The 20171-nt window shown below is 37.4% G+C and overlaps 1 protein-coding gene across 1 annotated transcript in view; it reads right to left on the bottom strand.

Moving 5' to 3' along the window:
- The window catches only part of ADCY7 (adenylate cyclase 7), a 32151-nt gene extending 12626 nt beyond the window's left edge, over nt 1–19525 (bottom strand). Inside the window, exons 1-13 of the mRNA XM_009320347.1 lie at nt 19355–19525; nt 17925–18125; nt 15656–15820; nt 14690–14839; nt 12275–12423; nt 11853–11964; nt 8844–8971; nt 8434–8592; nt 4657–4789; nt 3197–3382; nt 2362–2405; nt 1422–1502; nt 310–382 (exon numbers count right to left, since the gene is read on the bottom strand). Of these exons, the coding sequence (XP_009318622.1) occupies nt 310–382; nt 1422–1502; nt 2362–2405; nt 3197–3382; nt 4657–4789; nt 8434–8592; nt 8844–8971; nt 11853–11964; nt 12275–12423; nt 14690–14839; nt 15656–15820; nt 17925–18125; nt 19355–19525 (1752 nt within the window). The remainder of the gene's footprint in view (nt 1–309; nt 383–1421; nt 1503–2361; nt 2406–3196; nt 3383–4656; nt 4790–8433; nt 8593–8843; nt 8972–11852; nt 11965–12274; nt 12424–14689; nt 14840–15655; nt 15821–17924; nt 18126–19354) is intronic.
- Nucleotides 19526–20171: the final 646 nt, after the last annotated feature.

Here is a 20171-nt window from a genome sequence, read left to right as displayed (position 1 = left end):
TCATTACTTTTGAGAGAAGTTCTTCATATAGTAAAGTTGCCAAACTCCTACTAACTCCCTTATGGCAAGAATTTAACCACAGATTAGAGACAATCTCCTTTAATCTACAGAATTGGCATTCTCAAGGAAGAATGACCAACTCAAACGAATCATGAGATCTGCTTTCCATTAGTTACCAAAAACCTCTTTGGATGTGAAGTCACCTCCAGAATCCAGTTTCAGAATGAAAACAGACAGTTTCAAATATATTCTGATGCTGCCCTGAAGTGCAAATTAAAGACCAAAAAGGATTATTTTGCTCTTACCAACCTCTTTTTCAAGACCAGGTTCTGCAAAAAACAGTGAAAATCCACAGAAGTCATCCGATTTGCCACACCACGGACTGCATGCAGAGAGACACACGTTACAAAATGTACACAACAGGCCAAGGAGAGTATGCAAAAGCATCATTGTAGTTGACTCCACAGTATACAGGGTGAGAGTGCCGCTGTTCTACACACATTTGACACTTCTGCAAGGTCTTTATGTTTCATAGCATAACATATGAGCGGTTATGTTTTTACGTAGCTGACAGGCAGATCCAGAACACTCTCACAGACAGCAGCGTCTGCCAGTTCCATGCAGAATGTAATCCCAGATCTTGCCTGAGGTTTACAAATAGGAAAGTGTAATAGCAGATGTTAGAGATGGCTCACAGCCTCCAAAAACTTCCCCTAAATATCAGGTCCCTATTAGGAATAGCTGGGGGTACAGTGATAACAGCCTTGCTGTAATTTAAATGAAAGAAAGTTTTTCTTCTCGAATTCACTGTTTTACATGTGGTAGGAATTTGAATACTGTATTTTAAATTAAAAAAAAAAACAAAACCAAAAAACAAACCACAAAATTGCCTGTGTTTGTCTGCTTTTAAATGCAAATATAGTGCCAGATGCACCACCTGCTACTGATAGACCATTTACCTTCACTGAACCAAATGCTAAAGCAATTTTATTATTACCCTCAAACTGTGTTTTGACTTTATACATAGGTTTTGTTCAGGACTGCACCCCATTTCCTGACACTTATTATTTTAATAAACAGAACACAAACATTAACTTCCTATCCCATCCTGCACTGCAGTTCAGCTCATTACTTCGGACAGTCATAAGAAACAAAGCGATAATACACTATACCACATTGAACAGCTAGACTAACCATTGGCTTCTTGCTATAATAATGTAATAATATTCTAATTATATTAAAATTAAAACCAAAAAGGAACTAAAATAAGTAAAAACCAACCCAACAAAGACCAAAAAAAGGCAAGACAAAAGTCCTGGTAACTTTTCATTTTTGAGAAGTAAATGTTATATCTAGACTTAAAATTGAGAATGCAGATTATTCTCAAAGAAAAGATGAAGAAAAAATAAAATACTGCATACTTAGTTGAACTGAGGCCCTCAATGGTTGACATCATTTCATCATAAATATCTTCTTCTATCCTTCCCTTCTGAGATGAGTTTCTGAGAACAAAATGAAGTCCATGTCACAAATGCTATTCAGAAACAGTTAATGGCTACAGAGGACCATACTTTCTCAGTACACAAGTGGGGTAAGCTACCAGGGAAAAGTTAAACAAGAATGCTCTAAACTGATAAATGTATACATCCGTAAGCACTTTACTAAGCATTTCTCTAGTTACTTAAATCATGCATTTTTCAAGACAATATTTTGATAAGCTAAGAGAATATTTCACAAGTGAAAATCATCATCTTAGTTACCTCAGTGGTACATGTACCATTGTAAGCATTTCTACATATAGTGCCAATTTTTTATTAGACTACAATGGCATACATTAATACTACTAACCAAAGACATATCTTGTAAGATGTAATATATATTTACTTATAATATTATGTTAAACTGTATTTATTTTGTACTATAATATTTACAAACAAATCTAGCATCTATGAGTAAGAAAACCAAAAGCTGAGGTAGCACAAGCGGTTACAATATATGCATGCATACAATATATGAGGTGTTTTGATTTGTTTTCCAGTGCTCTTTAGGTCTCTTACTTCCCTACTCCCTTCCATCCTGCTACAGCCCATAAAGCAAAATGCAACCTGAATGACTGAGGGGCCAGTAAGACAAAGCAGGGGGGAAGCTCCTTTTAGAGTCTGCTAACAATAAAAAATGTTAATTGAGAAGTTTTTTACAGGCCAAAGATTTAGCTTAACCTTTCTAATGCAGGAATACCATACACACAGTGATTAATCAACCAAAAGATCACATGCTTACAGTACACTGAACTGCAAGAGGAGCACAGGATCTTTGGGGGAAAAAAAAAAAAAAAAGAAAAAAAGGAAGTACTTGACAAACCTATCAGAAGTTCTCTGGCGTCCAGTGGAACACAAAGGTATTTCCTAAATCAAATGAGAAATTACACACTCAGTAAATGGCAAACAACTATGGAAAATAAACTTCAGGAAGCTGCCAAAAACACTTTTATTCACAAATAAAAATCAATAACCATTCTCAAATAGAAAAGCTTATCAAAATCAACCCTTTCCAGCAATGTTTTCTGCTTTAACAAGTGAGTGGTTTCTGACCAAAAAATTGTTAGAAAATAATTGAACAGATCATCTCTCTTGTTTTTCTCCACACACTGAAATAACTAACATCAGCAGAGGCAAGTAGACTTTCAGCTTTCAGGAAGGGCAGCTGGAAGGAAAAATGAGTTTTCTTAAATTTTAAAATCTTAAAACTCTTAAGAATTCCTAATCTTAAAAATTCTTTACTGATAAAATCCTGTTGCAGGCAGAGCATGTGGAGGGATTGTTTATTTTCTATACGTTTTAAGTAAATATTGAGTGCATCTGGATTCTGGGATAAATTATCTTTTTTCCAAAACCACATGTAGCGAGCAGGACCCAAAGGTGCAAAAATGTCAGGAAAAAAAAAGATCGTTTCAAAGTTTTACTGTGAAGGTTTATTATGAGTATAGCATGCTAGAGATTGGCGGAGTTTGAATACTGTTAAGTTCTGACAGAAATAGTTGTTTCAAAGATACCATCTTAGTTCTGTGTACACTTTTAACACCAAGAGTAATAGCAGAAATTCAGCCACAAAAACCATGTCAGATTTCGAGTTTCACACCATAGACACGAGGAGCAGTTTGCAATTGTAGGATGACAATGACTACTTCAAACCTCACCTTCCTTCGCCTTCCTTGTGAACTCGAAGAGTCACTGCTCACACTTTCTCTGTGGTTCAGGTGGGCAAAGGGCCTGGCTGCTCCCCAGGACTCTAAATAACGTGTCATCCGAACAGATGCTCGCATCTTCAGCCCATCATTAACTCTTGTTTTAGGGAGATGATTATTTGATACGCATTGTTTGGACTAACAGAAAAAACACACTCACTTAGAAAACAGAAAATGGTACAAATCACAAAGAAATCGAAGCTCTGCATACTTGAGTAGTTTAGGACTATACAATCTAGCTATTTAGTAGGACTTTAAACACATATCAGCAATGTGCCAGCCAACCTCAATTCCTTTATCTCATTTAATTAATGTGATTAAATTATAAGCCTTCGCTTGTAACACTGCAACATTCAAACTTCCTGGTTTATTTACAATGATGCAAGAGATTGCAGGATCTTATGAATAGATACAATTTCCTTGCAGTCAGCACAACAGCAGGGGAAAAGATTCCCAATTCCTGAGCTAGGGCGTATCAAAGCAGTGGTTAGGAGAAGATCATACAAATTACAGGCTTGACATTAGATTATATCCCTACGTCACAGGTGAAGAGTCAGGCAGTTTATACAGGGTATACAGCAATACCTTTGTGGGTCTACAAGGAAGGTGAAACTACAGAATAAACCGATACATCAATGACTGGTTATTCTCTAACATTTCACAGGTATCTTCAAGTGAGCAGGGACCATTTCAATAGACTTAGATCCTCATTCTGAGAATATGTGCTGTGTACATGTAGGGGGGGTTGCAGTGTTGAGTACATAAAACATGCAACAAAGGTAAGATTGAGTTCTTTCTAATTAAAAGTGGCTCTATACTGTTCCTTCCTGTAAAGATCCTGAAGGAAAGAAGTTTGTCATTTTCATTCTTTTTTCTTTTGAAATATTTTACTCATCAACCACAAGCCGATTCAAATCAGCAATACTCCAGGTGTTTGCAGTTACCAGGCTCTAAAGGGGCAACCAACAGTTGCTAACTCTACACCTTGAAAAGAAGGTGAATCTCACATCTAATATACTGAGGGAGAAGATGTCAGAAGCTGTTTTACAGGGAATATTTTATCTGGAAGTGGCCACAGAGTACAGGTATTCTTTCATGACTTCATCCCACTCTTTGACCTGGATTTGTGAGAGAGACACTTCATGCAAATACATAGTCAAATATGTATTTTTTACTCTAAGTGGACCACATAAGAGGTTTCAGCATAACACTTACTACCTTCAAGCTAATAGACGTCATAAAACAGTAGGACATGCTTTCAGATCTGAAGTCCCAAATCCAAGCTACTCAGACAACTCATACCATGCTTTCTGTTCCTGAATTAAAAAGGCGTATGCACCACAGACACCTACGTACTTTAAAATGTATGTATATATTTGAATAAATATGCATGTTTAAAAACATACACATACCCTTGGATCAACCACTAAGTAGGTTTTGATATTCATGGATTCAAGGTAAGGATCCCTCAGGTGTCCGTTCCCTTCTTCTACTTCGTAAGCTTTGCCTAGGTGATTTAATGTTGCTTCAGTGATGTGTACACGGCTGAGAAGGGGAGAAAGAGCAAGAGACCCAAACACTTACAGAAAGGTCACATTAAGCATTTCATTTACATTTCAATGGCCACTGCTGACATTGCTGCTTTTCAGACATCTTGTGCTTTGGCAGCCAACTGCAAAATCCTGCCAGTACTTACAACCATATTTGCAAGCCTTTACTGCAGTTGTTCGTCGCACATCTTTCATAGCAAGTACGCTAAAAAACACTTCCCAGAATGAGATAGTATCAGTATAAAATTAAATTGAAATAAGCAGAGACATATAAGAAACAAGAAGAAATGTGATCAAAGGAGATCTGATGACTGACAAGACAGACAGACTCACAGGCAGGTTGTTTCAGATGGCAAGGGCTGCACAGAGAGCTCACGAACAAAACACAAGCGAGGATTGTCTCATGCTAGAAATGCATGAGGAAGGGAGGAGATGGTTGCAAAGTAGGGGAAAAAAAGCTGGAAAAGTTTTTTTGTCAACTAGGAGGATAATTCTGAAAGTCCATCTTTTCTGACTGAAACAGAGGAGAGCATAACAGCAATAACAGCAACACACTTCTATGGGGAGTAGCTAGTATTTTTCTGTACCCATTCACGCTTTTCCTTAAACATTATTTAGTTCAGTATCCCGAATCACGTATTGCCATATAAATTACGAGTAATACCTTTCTATAGAATTTCTCAACAAGAGACTTGAGTGTGTTCATAAAATAGCATTTTCTTATATTCTACTTTGTTATTGTTCATCTTCCCACAGCTTTTCTCACTTTTCTTTGGCATGGAGGGGTTAAACACTGTGCTGTCAGTCCTACAATCCGTCAGCACAGAGCTGGGAGTAGAACATTTCCAGAATGGAAGCTGACAGCGTGCAGCACCCCTGCCTAACTACAGAGAGCAAGGGGATCACTGTCCCATCCGCCTCTACTTCCTTATGCTGCATGTAGGTTTGCCTAAAGATAATTTAGTCAAGACCTGGAGACCACTGGCTGTGGCTTCCCACAAGGAAGAACAAAAAATTCCTCCATGCTTTTGGAGCCAAAAGGTAAGAGTTTCAGAATATAGAGGATGCATGTTTTTATTTGTTTACTGGTAATTGTCTCAAAAAACTTTTTTTTAATTGTTACCTTGATTATGCAGTTTTGCAATCGAGGTGAACATAATCATGTTCATAACATAAAATTTCAAATCTGAAATTTTAAAGCTTGCTCTAAAGCACCATTTTCTGCCATAGAGACTGAGGCATACTGGGTGATGTCTGTGTTACCTGAGCCTTAAAACACAGTCATGTACTGCAGCAAGTTTTCTGTGGTTTTCCACTTATCTCAAAAGGCAGTACATTTGTTCACTATCCACCATTTTCCGTTTTATCAAGCTTCCTCTCCCCTCTTCCCCAAATCACACACTGTCATAGTACATTTCAGACCTTACTGCAAACTTCTTTCCATTTAAATTACTATGCCGATGATTTCTCAGAAGTTACTAATGCTTACTGGATTCCAGGATCAGCACATAACCAAAAGCTGCTACCGCTAAAGCTGCCTCTCAAAGGCAAGCTGTAACATGCACTATTGCACTAAGCGTGCTAGTACAGAATACCTAACATAGTGCACTCAATTTCCTATGCTAACAGGCCTGAGAATAACATATTCTGATCTTTCAGGCATATACATATTAGAGAGAATTGGCCATAAATGCATTTTTAATTCTGGTTTTATGCTAGCACTTTCTGCTTTACTAGTGTATTACATTGTTATGAATGCAAATAATTTTTAAAATTGGAAAGAAGATGAACAAGCATACTCTATCAATGGAAATAAAAAATTTATAAAGCTAGAAGTTTTCCTGCATCCTTTCAAAAGTCTTTAAATTCCTTCTTTTACAGAAACCCAAAATATATATACTTCCTATTTTAAATAAAAAACTCAAACTGCTCCTAATGACAAAACTTCTGCTTCCAAAGGAGCAGGACTAGCTAACATTGGAATGGGGAATCCCAGACACATCGTTTTTCCGCAGAGCAGGAAACAAATATAACATTTGCATAATGAATAGAAACCCTTCCTCCCTGTGAGGCTCAGTCTTCCACAAGTGGAAGGCTTCCTCTGGATAGTTTTGAAACACATGATAAGCGAGTACTAGACATGTATAGATATAGGAAGTATTAAGTGTAATGTTTCAGAATCAGCATGCCAACCTAAACCAGCTTTATTCTTTAACAGATTATCAAATATAAGCACAAAGAACATAATGGAATAATCAGTCTTCAAGATTAGGCAATGGTCCTAAACGTGACTAAGAAAAGTATGTTTTCTTGCCATGTTCAGAGTCATGTTGTTTGCTTTACCAACAAAAGAAACTTTACAACTCTGTATTCTTGTTTAATCATGCTTAGTCAACACACTAAAACACTCAACCTGGATGGTATTGCAACTGTTAACCAAGCTCCAATTAGTTTTCTTTCTGTTTCAGTCACCAATGCAAGAAAATAATTTGATATTCATATCCCCTTATCACTTTGCAGAAATTAATTTTCAAGTTACCAGCATATACCTAAAAGCTGTCTGAGGCATAGAAATAATAAGAAACCCTATAAAGCCACTGGTTAGAATCACTTTCCAAGAGAAACTAATACTTTTATGCTTAAACATACACCCACATGAATGCCATTCAATTATTAAGTACTAATTGGCACAGACTACCAAGAACCTACAAAATCATGGTCTCATTTGGGAATGGGAAAAAAAAAATCCTCATAATATGTTCTTCTTTGGTGCAGACTACCAAAAAGAAAGGGAAGGAAAAAAAAAAGTTTCATAGCTGAATTCTCATCCCCAAGTCCAACTTCAAAAATACAAAAATAGAAAAAAAGTATACTTTCCTAAATGAGGAAAATACAAAATGCTGCTGGTGTTTTTTAAAAACATTTGTTGTTTTCAATGAGCATCTTAAAAAAAGGCAGCATGAATATCAGCCTCAGACCCAATCCTCTGAACTGCTGAGCAGCACATGGCAAGTTACATACTGCTTTGCCTCAGCTCTTCCACTCAGGACCACTCACTTTCCTTCCTGTTCTGCCCACGGCAAATGCTACACAGAGAGAATACGCAACAACCAACCACTCCAAACTCGCCTTGCTTGGATGCTCCTCATCAGGCTGCATTTTAATTTCCGAGTTGTTTGTGGTTTTTGGGGCAGGGGTGGTGGTGAATATAGAGCTAATAGAAATCCAGTGGGACTGATCAATATATTAACAGAAACATTAGGTAAATATGCAGCTTTGCCTTGTCGACATAAGTAGCATATCTATTCTTTAGCTAAACTTAGAAATATAGTAGTATCCCTGTGCACCACATGATTAACTAAGTCAACATAATGCACTGCTGAAGATGCACAAGTTTCTCCAATGAAGGGAAGGTCAAGCAGCAGCCACTTGCCTAAGAATAGAATTTTATAATTCATTGAAAACAGAATCAGAAAATATTAACATTTTTCAGCTCTGGTAAGTACACATTTGTCCTGTTTTCATCATCCCATTATGAGGATTTGCATCATGGCACAGTTACAAATTCCAGACTCATAAACCAGAATTATGAAAACCATGATGACAGAGTGAATGAGCACTGACAGAGAAGATCCTCACCCAGGTACACCGGCTGACTCCATGCGGTTTGCTAAGGACACATCATGCGACCAGACATCATACTGCCACTTCCGGAGGCCGATCACACCGCACAGCACGTTCCCAGAATGAATACCAACCCTCATATTGATATCCACTCCTGTGGCTTCTCTCACCTGCCTGTGGAGGGGGGAAGGTTTTAGAGCATAAGTTACAGTTTTGATTTTCTCTCCTCCTCCTGGAGATCTGTTAAGGTTGAGTCTCATTATACACTTAGTGCAAAGACAAGAGACAAAACTTATGACCTAATGCGTAACTACCCAACTACAGCTAATAAATACACTTTGAATGTTGACAAGAAAACTAAGAATGACTTTATTCAATATCTTCATAGCCTTGATACATTAAAGCGCCTTCTGTGCTATACTTACTTTATTGCTTCACACATGTCGAGTCCCATTTTAACACAGTTCCTGGCATGAACCGGTAAGGACACAGGTAGGCCTGAGACACAGTAGTAACAGTCTCCCAGGATTTTTATTCTCATGCATTCATTCTCCTGTGAAATTACAGTAAACATATTTAACAGGAAAAAATGAACTGCAGGTAGGCGAATGACACCAAACTAGGACTTGTCTATATCATTTTGCGAAAGTCAGGCTTCATTCAATCCCTGTTGAAGCAAAGCTTACTTCTCTTTTCTCACATCCAAATGCCTGGACATTGCTCACTGGAGGGTAACAGAAATTACCACCACAACCATTTCTGAAATAAAATCATCTTACTAGTTTCTGACTATTCTTGGAACTGTGTGCAATTAGGAAACTATAAATAAAACTGTCACAGAATTTACCATCTAAAGGATGAAATCTACTTATCTATCTTTTAATCTTTGTCTTTATTAACACCTGAATTCTAGGCAGTTTGTTCACCTTTTCCTCAATTTTTGCAATTTACTTTGTTTAAGTAACATTGTGCAGTGTTGCAAAACCTGCACAAAATTTAGGGAGAAGTTTGGGATTAAGATGCCCAACCTGGTAGCTTTGCAGACCCAAAATGTTTTGTTTGTTTGTTTGTTTGTTTCAAATATGACTGAAGAGGAAGCCAGCACACACTACAGTTTGCTATCGCTAGTAAAAAAACCCGCAATACTATCTGGCAGCAGAAAACTTTTTCCTAACTATGCAACAGAGGATACTGCTGCTCATGACTGGCTGGAGAGAAGAAAGGGGGAGAGCAAAGAGCTCCTCATACCATCTTTTGTTAAAACATTACTGAAGAATTTTAACTACAGAGGTTGCAAGCCAGCAACCAGGGCTAATTCTGCCAGGCTGTATAGTGTTTGACTGATGAGTAGAGATGGCTTAATTTGGGCCAGCTCACACCTTCAGCTGCCCAACCCTCCCTGCTGTAGGAACAGCCCAGCAATTCTTCAATCAACTCCAAAATCAGCCCAAATCAGTGGCAATTTACCAAACTAAGCTGTTCTCCCTCATCAGTCAAAGCCTTAAGAGAACACCCACCATTCTCCACCATCTTAAGCCATCCAGTAGGTTCTGAGCATTGCAGCAAGCGATAAGCTTAGCTAGCTAGCCCTGTGCTTCAGTTTCAGAGATCAGCAGGGGAACCTAGCCCTAGATTAGAGCTGTTAGACTTCAGTATCCAGCTCAGTGTCTACATTAGCCATCAACATTTATTAGGTAAATTGGAGCCTACAACATTTTTACATTATGGAAAAGATGACTGAGAATACTCCCCAGCAGAACAAAAATAGCACAAAAAGCAGGAATCTCTTCTTACGTCTCGACCACAGAGTTGCAAAAGACCTTGACTCACTAAATCCAGACATTTTTTAAACAGTGCAATTTGCAGACAGGAGTGAGAAATTAAAAGATATCACTCAATCTGGAATCTTTTTTCTTTTTTTCTCTGTGGGGGAGTTTTGCAAAATGACCAGATGTCTTTAAATCCAGACATTTTTTAAACAGTGCAATTTGCAGACAGGAGTGAGAAATTAAAAGATATCACTCAAAATCTGGAATCTTTTCTATTTTTCTATCTGAGGGACAGTTGCAAAAAATGACCAGATGTCTTTAACCTCAGCTTCTACTTTGGCATAAAAAGCTCGTGGCAACTAAGCCAACATGACTTATTCTGTGTGTTCTTAATAGCTGCTTCACAACAAGACAATTACAATACAGTTAGTATGACTCTCATTTGCCAGTACTTGAAGTTTTAACAGCAACTGAATTCATATAAATACAAAGATTAGCAATGTCATTTAGTCGAAAAGGTCAGCTAGGATTTTAGCCAGGTTTTAATCAGTGATATATTTAAGAATTTACTCAATGACATCCACAAAGGTTTAATTAAAGCAATTTCACTCCTCTGCTATATTAATCATTTTAGCATTTTCCCATTTTTTCTGAAGAATTTTTAGAATTTCACAAAAACAAGACTTTCCAAGTCCATTAATTTTCTAATTTGCATTCAGTATATCAAAATATAGTCAATTATGAAATCAAACCAACATCTTTAAACCATGGGAAGTTTTGCTAGGTAGTCACTAGCCTTGACTTATGCTTTACCAATGCTAAATTTCTAGAATCAGAATTTGGGTTGGTATTTGGTTTTTTTGATGTCACATTGGATGCAACAAAATACGGCGTTTCTTTTCCTGAAGCCATATTTGCCTCATAATACTAACAGAAAAATCAATGGATATGACAGAACATATATCCAAGATTAGAGTCAGTTTTAGGGGATAACAGAAATCACCACACAGAGTCAATGACGCAAACACGTATATGATACGGTCCCTGTAATCTGAGAACTCAAAAACTGTGTGTGATTACAGTTGCAAAGAAATTAGCCTCAAGCAGCACTTGGAAGTGGTAAGAGCTACTGCCAGCCTGAAGGCTCAGTAGTGATGGTATGTCTTAATAGGGACCATGTTAATCTACTTCCCATTCTTACACTTTTCTGTAAGTATCCATTACTAATTATTACTCCTGAGCTAAAGAACTCCTTGGTCTGATGCAGTATGACTGAATTTATGAATTTAAATGTGTGCCTGAGAGTTCTCCATTTGTAGAACCAACAAACAATCCTTCTAACTGAACACAGCAAAGCTCCTCAATAGAGCTTGTATACAGCTTACAGTCCTATTACAATCATTTATTGCCATCAGAAAATTTCCTGAACAATACAGATAAACCTCCAGTCTCAAGAATTGGAATTACAGTAACAACTTGCTAAATTTCCCATTTTTGTTTTAAATTTTGTTTTAATGTGATTTTGCTAGTTAGCTTTAAAGCCAAAGCAGTCTTCCTTTCCTGACTTCAGAAGCACTAACACCAACTGCCTTCTGTCTTGCAGAAAAGACTTCTTTTTCCGGTGGTGGCCTTTATCCCTACCGCACAACAAACTGCAACACCTACCTTTGCAATCTGATCAAACTTTCCAAAAAGTTCATTCAGCATCACTACTAGTTCCTTAGGAGAGCAGTCACTGGCAAGGCGAGTAAATCCTACAATGTCTGCATAAAGAATGCTAGACAAGAACAAAAGGAAAAAACATAATTGAAAAGTGAAGATATGTCTATTCCAGTCAGCTTAAATATCAAAATGTATTTAATAGAAAGTATCTCTCTCTGGAAAACAGCTCCAGAAAAAAGGGTTCGAGTACCTCAACTGATTTAGAAGACAGCACATCAGTTCAAGACACATTATCTTCCCCTAACAGGAAAGCAGCTCACTTTAGCCTGAAAGTCTACCTCCAAATTGTAATTTCACTAGACCATATACACTGTTAAGAATCAGCAGCTTATATTAATACAGTTACTTCTAGAGTTTCCACTTACCTAACATTTTGGTGCCTTTTTACATATAGACTGTGGAAGTTGTTGTCGTGCATTTGCCTGTTATCATTAGTTTCCTTTAGTCGCTCTATGATTGCTAGCTTCATTTCCATAGAGATATGAGCTGGCAGTATGGATAAAAGCAAATTTTCCTAAAAGGAGAGGGAATAAAATTAATGATGCAAAATTCTTAACATGGTAAATTTGAAACTGCAGGATTTTAGTGACTGCAAGAAGGACTTAAAGAAAATAAAATGCCTTTATTCAAATAGCTTTTGAGTAATGCGTATCAGGTTTTCCAGAAGAGACTTTTACATTTCTCTTCTCAAAATCAGCGATTTTACAGTTAAGTAAGGGTGTTGCATTTTTTTTTTTTTTTTTTTGTTCCTTGTGACCTAGATGTGACATCTCTCTGTAACCATGAAACACAGAAAAATTCAGTATTCAGTACTACAATTTCTGGATAAATGAAAACTTATTTTGTCCACCAATCTCAGTGTTATGTTAGCATTGTCTGATAAAGCTTCTGGTAAAAGCTTATATTCTATAACAAACAATCTATGCAGTATTAAAAACCCTTGTGAATTCTCAAATGCTGGAAAAGCAGCAACAGATACAAAAGTGTCGACAACATGCTGCTATAGCTTAAATGAACCAGGAACTGATGCCACTGAAATAAAGTCTTTTGAACTGAGTGAGAATACAGACTCTTCAAAAACCACTTACATTGTTTGACTACTCAGTGCACCGTTTTACACTGGCTTTGACTTAAAAGCCCGTTCTTCAAAGAAGAGCCTGCTAAGTTGCTGGGCAGAAGAGGAAGACAAAGAGAGTACTTTTAACCCAGGAAGGGCTCTACCGCCCCAGAAACAGTCACCACAGAAAAGGAAATTGTTGCGTGGAGCAGCTACAAGCAGGAACTTTTTCAGATGATATCGCCAGCAAGGTCAACATATTATGTAACTGAGTAAAATGCTGTCCCTTTTGACCAAATCTTTGACCCCTTTTCCTGAACACCCGATGCAGCAGTATACAGACGGCAGTAAGCTGCCAGGGTTACTTAACCAGTGCCTGCCACCAAAAAGAAATGCCATGTGATCAGAGTGGGAAGAGGGAGTCCTTGAGCATAAGTATTGGACTACAGTAGGTATAGAGAGCAGTCTAGTTTGAGATTGCCCCCAGAAACACCTCCTTCCCCTCCTCTAGCATTTTAATAGTAGGAGAGTCAACCTTGGGGAACAATTTAAACTGACAGCAGAGCCCCAGTGAATGTAACGGGGCCGTTTGAGGCTGACACATTACACGGCTTTCAAGGAAGTAAGTGATGATGAACCCTGAACTGCATTTCTCACATCATTTTCACAGAGAAAAAGTGGGTGGCAAAAAGGAGACTCAAAATTGTGTGACAAATTACAACACAAATGAAAAGAAAGCTGTCCATAGACATAAGCACATCTACACTTCAAACAAGCAACCATAAAAAAAACAAAAGAACCTATGCAAGTTACCACATCACCCAAAGAATGAGAGCACACTGCCTGTGTAACCTCATCAGATGCTTCCTTGGCTGCTGCGAGGGGAAATTCTGCCAGGGCTTTCATGCAGATTTGTCATCTCATCTCACAAGATTAGCATCAGAGGACAGATCACGCTAGCAGTGTGGCATTTTCTTCTTTTCAATTTGACCAAGTCAGTCACTTTTCAGCCCCTTCCTTTTATCTAATAACTGGTGGGCAGAGAACTTGGTACACATCAGCCTTCTAGAGCTGCTGTTCTTAACCCTACTTATACCAGCCCTAGTTTCAGCTTTGATACTTCTTTATAATCCTTCCTCAATAAGAAATTCATGTTCCTTGCTTATTCTTTAAATACCACTGGAGTTAATGGAAATAAACAATGTCATACTTGTATACTGTAATCTATTATATGATTTTTTTTTTTTCCTCCCTTAGGCTCCAATTTTCTCCTTCTAGCAAAAGAAAAACGGTTTGTGAGACAAGAAAATACAAGAACAAATAATACTTTGGAATTCAAAACAAAAAAATGCGACCAAGGGAAGCATGAAACTAACTGTAAAAATTACGAGTATTTTTCAGGGCATTAAGGGCATGCTCTTTTAAGTTACCTTGGGCGAGTCCCAGTAACATTTTATACTAGGAAAAAAGTAACTAAAACAACTGGCAAATACATTCCTGTTACACATACTGTGATTCTCATATAGACAAGCCACAGAGAACAGCTTCCTCCCTTTAACTTCCTTCTTTTGTTACAAATGGCACACCTTTTATTTTCAGCACTAGGTGGGTATCACAAAGATTGGACCATGCCTTTCAACATGCATTAGTCACCAACATTATAAAATTATACAGACTTTAGAAATGAAAACAAGCAATTCATAACATGAATTAGCTCACTTACTTGTTGCCTCTTTTCAATCTTCAATTTCATTCGGACCTGAATGCACTTTAATGTGTATCTATACAAATCCCACGAAGCAACCTGCATTTGGCGTTTGTGAAATGCACCCATCAAGTTACCACAAAGAAAAATGACAGCATTGGCAAGTAGCTGCACAAGAAGAAAAATATTTACCTGCTGCAGAGTAGTCATTGATACTTCACCAATATACATACTAGCCCCTTAAAAACAATCAATCCCAGGTCACGTTCAATTTTTCTCTTACCCGGTCACACACCAAGTCATAGTGTTTCAATTAGCCAGGATGTACCTGGGAAATATAAGCTAACTTCACAGTCACAGACATTCCTGTACGAACATACACTAGTATAATGAAACAGAAAATTCTGCTATATCATTTAACATTTATCTGCAGGCACCAGTGTTTGATTTAGGGAGAAACCAGCCTACAAACTCATGCATCAGCATGCTGTGTGAAGTCTGACACACACCTGCATCAAAAGAGCTGGGGTGCTCCTTTGAACACACCCTATTAATGAGTGTTAGGAACCCTGAAAGCACCCAGTAGCACTCCCAGGCCCTGCTGACTCCCCAGGGCAGCAATGGCCCTTTTGATCCACCCTGTAGGCAGTGCCAGATGAAGTTAGTTAGAACCCATCTGAAACAGCACAGATTGGGAAGAATGATTGTGACAAAGTTTGTCATATTTTGAGTAACTTAGTTAAAAAATTAAAATAATAATTCTGCTTCTTCCACTCAGATCAGAAAACCAAAAATGCATTATAGATGAAAAGAATTGCAATTTTATGAAAAGCATGCAAAATACATTGGGCTCAAGCTCCAAATCCATGAATTTGGAACATCCATGTGGAAGTCTGAAACTTACCTAAACAGGATAGTTATGCCAATATCAAATGGTAATACGACTAGGATATTTAATTACTTAACCAAGTAGTATATCCTTACCTGAAATAGAATGGGTTCCTTATTTTCCCGAGAAGTCATGCTTACCACAATGCTTAGAACAATAATATGGGAGAGAGCAGAAAGAACGCTAATTATGACAGCACCTCTCATCCCAAAGGGTAGCATGGTATAAACTGTGAAGATTATGAATAGAAAGAATGGCACCTTTGAAAAGAAAGAGAGAACGAAAGAAAGAAAAAAGGAATCACACATACATGTTATTAGGTGCCTGCCAAAAATCACTACAGAACAAGGAGGAAACTAACAGGATTCTTGCTCTTTTTCAAGCTGAACAATTAAATGTTGACATTTCAAAAGCACAATTTAAAACATAAGGGCAGTGGTAGTCCTAAAAGCTTTGAGGGAATTAGCAGCTATAAATTCATAGATAAGACAGTTTAACATGACATATCACCTTTAAGTTTTTCAGTTGTCCTTCATCCTTAATTTATCCATTACAGCTGAAGATGCACTTTGTACATCATGTATCAGGAACAGTGTGTTGCAAGGATAGCAATATTGAATAGAATTAGAATAATAACTTGGAGAAGGTGAGAAATCTAATTTTAACATCACCTGATCACGGGTGTGTTTACTCTATATTTGATAAAAACCAAAAATCCAACCAATACTTCCAGATGCTGACACAACAGAATAATCATTATTGCCACTAACTACGTATTTAGCTGCACAGGTTTTACAAAACGCACAATGGTCCACTAAACTGCTAGGGATCAGAAGGAAGGTCTATAAAACTTAAGTCCATATTTATAGATTTGTTATAGTGTTTAGCTCATATATATGGAAGCTAACCACCCTGATCAGAGGAAAATATTGCAGTGTTCCTGGCTCAGCTCCATCTCATCACTGCAACTCAACTCATGCCGTTCCAGACATGAGCTTCCTTCAAGGAAGTCTCAAGGCCCAGACTGCACTTAAACGTTCTGCCAGAATAGATAGCTTGGTTGCCAGAATAGATAGCTTGGTTGCCAGAATAGATAGCTTGGTTGCCAGAATAGATAGCTTGGTTGGAACAACACTAAATGAACAAGCAAATAAAAGTTTTCATTCAACAAAAGTCATCTTTTCATGTTTATCTTTACTATTTTAGCTGGACTAAAAAAATCTTTTTCTGCCTTACATACAACCCCTAACACACAATGTTCTGAACGCTGTGTAATAGTCTTATAAGCATGGACAAGCAGAGGTCATACCTGCATTTAAACAGTAGCTTTAATTAGTGATAAATTCATAACTTGATATAAAAGTCTGAAATGAACCTATTCACTTCTACTTTCTAATGTAGGGTCTCCTTATATTTTAGGCTTTAAATCAACATTAATGAATTATTACCACACGACAACAACGCAAGACATTGGCTTGCAGCACTGAAAGCAGCAAAACCAAATCTTGCTTCGTTACATGTTTGTACTTATAGTTAAGAATAGTAAATTTTGGGTTTTCCCCAAGGTAATAGCTTCTTCCTTAAGTTAAAAAATACTGAGTAGCAACTGTAAATACAGTGCTGGATCCAGGCCATAATACAAATCAGATTTTGGTTGTTTAAATGATAATTTATATCTTTCTTTATTTCAAATAAAGAGGGGAAGGGGAAGAGTCAGTAAAACAAGACAAAAAGTCATTTTTATTTCATTAAAAACTCTTCTGTTTACATTATGAGACCTTAGGAGGAGTTTCCTACAGATTATGATATTTTTGGCATCATGAAATTGCCTGTCTTCTGATCAGAGATACTAAGCAATGAACTTTAGCCACACCCAGCTCTGCCAGGATGTGTCATTAATTCTTATTGTTCACTTCACCTCTCCCATTGATTTGAAAACATGCTCCCTAGGGCACACCCAGCTCTAGAGTCCTTTATACATTTCTTGAACACCACTTCCACCCATATAAATTAACAAAGCAAGTATTATTCATGAAACATTCTCTCAAAGATTAATTCGTAGTAATTAAGATTTAGTAAAAATCTTAAATAAAAATACAATTCAATTACAACTTAAAGATGCAATTCCCACACAGATCTATGTGGTCATCCAATTTTCTCAGCTGAACGGTATTTTCACTATAATAAAGAATACTAACAAAAATTGACTATAATAAACCAATAAAACCAATTTAGGAAGATGAACCTAAATCTCCAGAAAAAATTATTATGCAGTTGTAACATTCAGAAAAAATAAAGCACACATGTTCATATATACTGACTACCAGTTCTATGTGAGTACCTAATTAAACAAGATATACATACCTGTTCCCACAGTTGATAACTATTTTCTTTTTCAAAAAGAGATACATATCCTACTATTAAGAAGCAAATCCAAATCATAACTCCAAATAATGTTAGCCATCTCCGAAATAGGGATTCAATACATAAAAGTAAGTACATGACTGCAAATATGACAAGAGCAGCACATACTGCAATAATGAAGGCAAGATGATAACGTGCTTCCTGCAAAAGCAAAACAAAGTGTTACATTTGGTCTAAATGTCCCCTTTAGAAAAAATGGAAAATGCATCTATACTGTCCTGGAAACAGCTTAGATAGCTTTAAAATTTGCTAACCTGGGTTCCTAAGTAGTCTAGCTGTGGCAGCATTAACACTTTCAGATATTCACACATACAGGGATAATATAATAAATACTATTATAGATACCCAGTCTACCCCAGTTCCACCATTATTATTTCCCAAATTGGTGTTTTTGGTTTTGTCTTTTAAGCCAAGTTCTAACTATACGATATTGTACAATGCAGATGTACCCCAGGAAATTCATTTAAGGAGTTCAAGCTTTGCTAAAAAGGAGTGCAACAGCTCTTTTCCTAAGTTTTAGAGGAGACAACTTGTAACATAGAAATAGTGTTGCTACTTCTTTCCTTTTTTAAGAAATAAAAGCTAGAAGGGATACAAGTGCAATTGGTAAGATTAGATTTGTTGCTAAAGAGAGATTTAAAGACACTTTATCATGAAACACGTACTTGGAAAGCAGTGTTAAAAGGCAATGAAGGATTATAGCAGCTTCCTTATTACCTCTTTACAATGTTAACCTTAAATCAACTCCCCTTTTTACCAGCTGTCAACTGGCCTGGCTGGAAGAACAACAAAAAATTCTTTAAGCTGCAACTTTCCTATGCCTACCTTTGCTAACTAACTATTGATTCAACAGATCACCCGCTGTACTGGGAGATTCCTGTTGTGGTTTTATTGCACACACACACAAAAAGAATAGGAATTAATATCTACAAATCCTTAAAAAAAAAAATCACCTCAGGAATTCATAACCAATGAATCACTATATTATTTTACATTTCTTAGATGACTCTAAAGAAAATATGAGAAATGCAGGACATTAATTTACGTTCTTGTTCTTTTCTTGCCCCCTTTATTACTTATTTACTATCGTAGCTACCATTTAGCATAGATTATCAATTGTTCATAACATATAGGAAGGAAAGAACAACCCCTATAGTCACTGTGCCTGTGCCTGACAACAGTCTCCTCTCTTCCCTGCACTTCAAAAACATACACAGCATTACATACACAACTACTTGATTTATTTCAACATCACAACTTTGATACCATGTGGCTCAAAAGATTATTTAGCCAGAAATGTTGTGTGTGCTGTTATAGTGATTCCTCGTCATCTTCGAAAACATCAAACACAAAGAAAAAAGTATACTCACATTAGTGACAAAAAAGATTATAATTAGCGTAGTCCAGAGGATGATTGCAATGGAGAGCAGCAACAGCAGGAGTGGATGCTGCTGGCTTGTATAGCGGTACTTCTCATAGAGCGGGTCTGATATGCTGCAGTCATCATTTTCATTGAAGAAGTATTTACCTTTAGCTGGCATTTTCTTCCAGGCTGGCTATTTCTCTCAGTTCCCAGTGCACACAATAAGACACAGCTGAAGCTACTGCTTCAAAGAGAAATTTTGTCTTTTCGCTGCCGCCTCTGCAATCTTTAGGAACACCGAGTAACCCACGTTCTCTGATTTTACTTCTCACGAGCATTAACTTCAGATTTCCAATGCAATCAAAAGCAAAAGAGTTAGCCTCCCCAAAACCACAGGCAATTCATCATCAGCTCTACGCATGAATCTCTAGATCAACTTGTATTTGTGCAGGTAGGAGCTTTTGGCGTGGGGTTTTTTTAATTATTATTTTGCAAGTCTCTAACTCCTTTCCATAAGCTTGAATATCACTTCCTGGGATAAACTCTGCAGAGAGACAGTATTATTAAATTAATGTATTCAGTTAAGTGTACACAGTGTTTCCCAAGGCGGGGGGGCAGTGATACATTCCTTAAACTTCCTATCTGCATGCTCTAACCAGCGAGCAAAAGCTGTTTCTTGCTGGCAGGGTGGAAGCCCAACAGCCCCGTGCGCGGACACCACTGCCCAGCAGCCACAGAGGCAGGGCTCAGGCAGCGCTCGCCAATGGCTGCTCTGCATACACCACTGCACCTTTCTCTAGCAACTGAAACATTTTCATATGAAA

Source organism: Pygoscelis adeliae, unplaced genomic scaffold (genome assembly GCF_000699105.1).
Source record: "Pygoscelis adeliae isolate BGI_AS28 unplaced genomic scaffold, ASM69910v1 Scaffold62, whole genome shotgun sequence".
Classification (NCBI taxonomy): Eukaryota; Metazoa; Chordata; class Aves; order Sphenisciformes; family Spheniscidae; genus Pygoscelis; species Pygoscelis adeliae.
The sequence above is the reverse complement of the archived record's forward strand: the minus strand, read 5'-3'. Positions and strand labels throughout refer to the sequence as shown.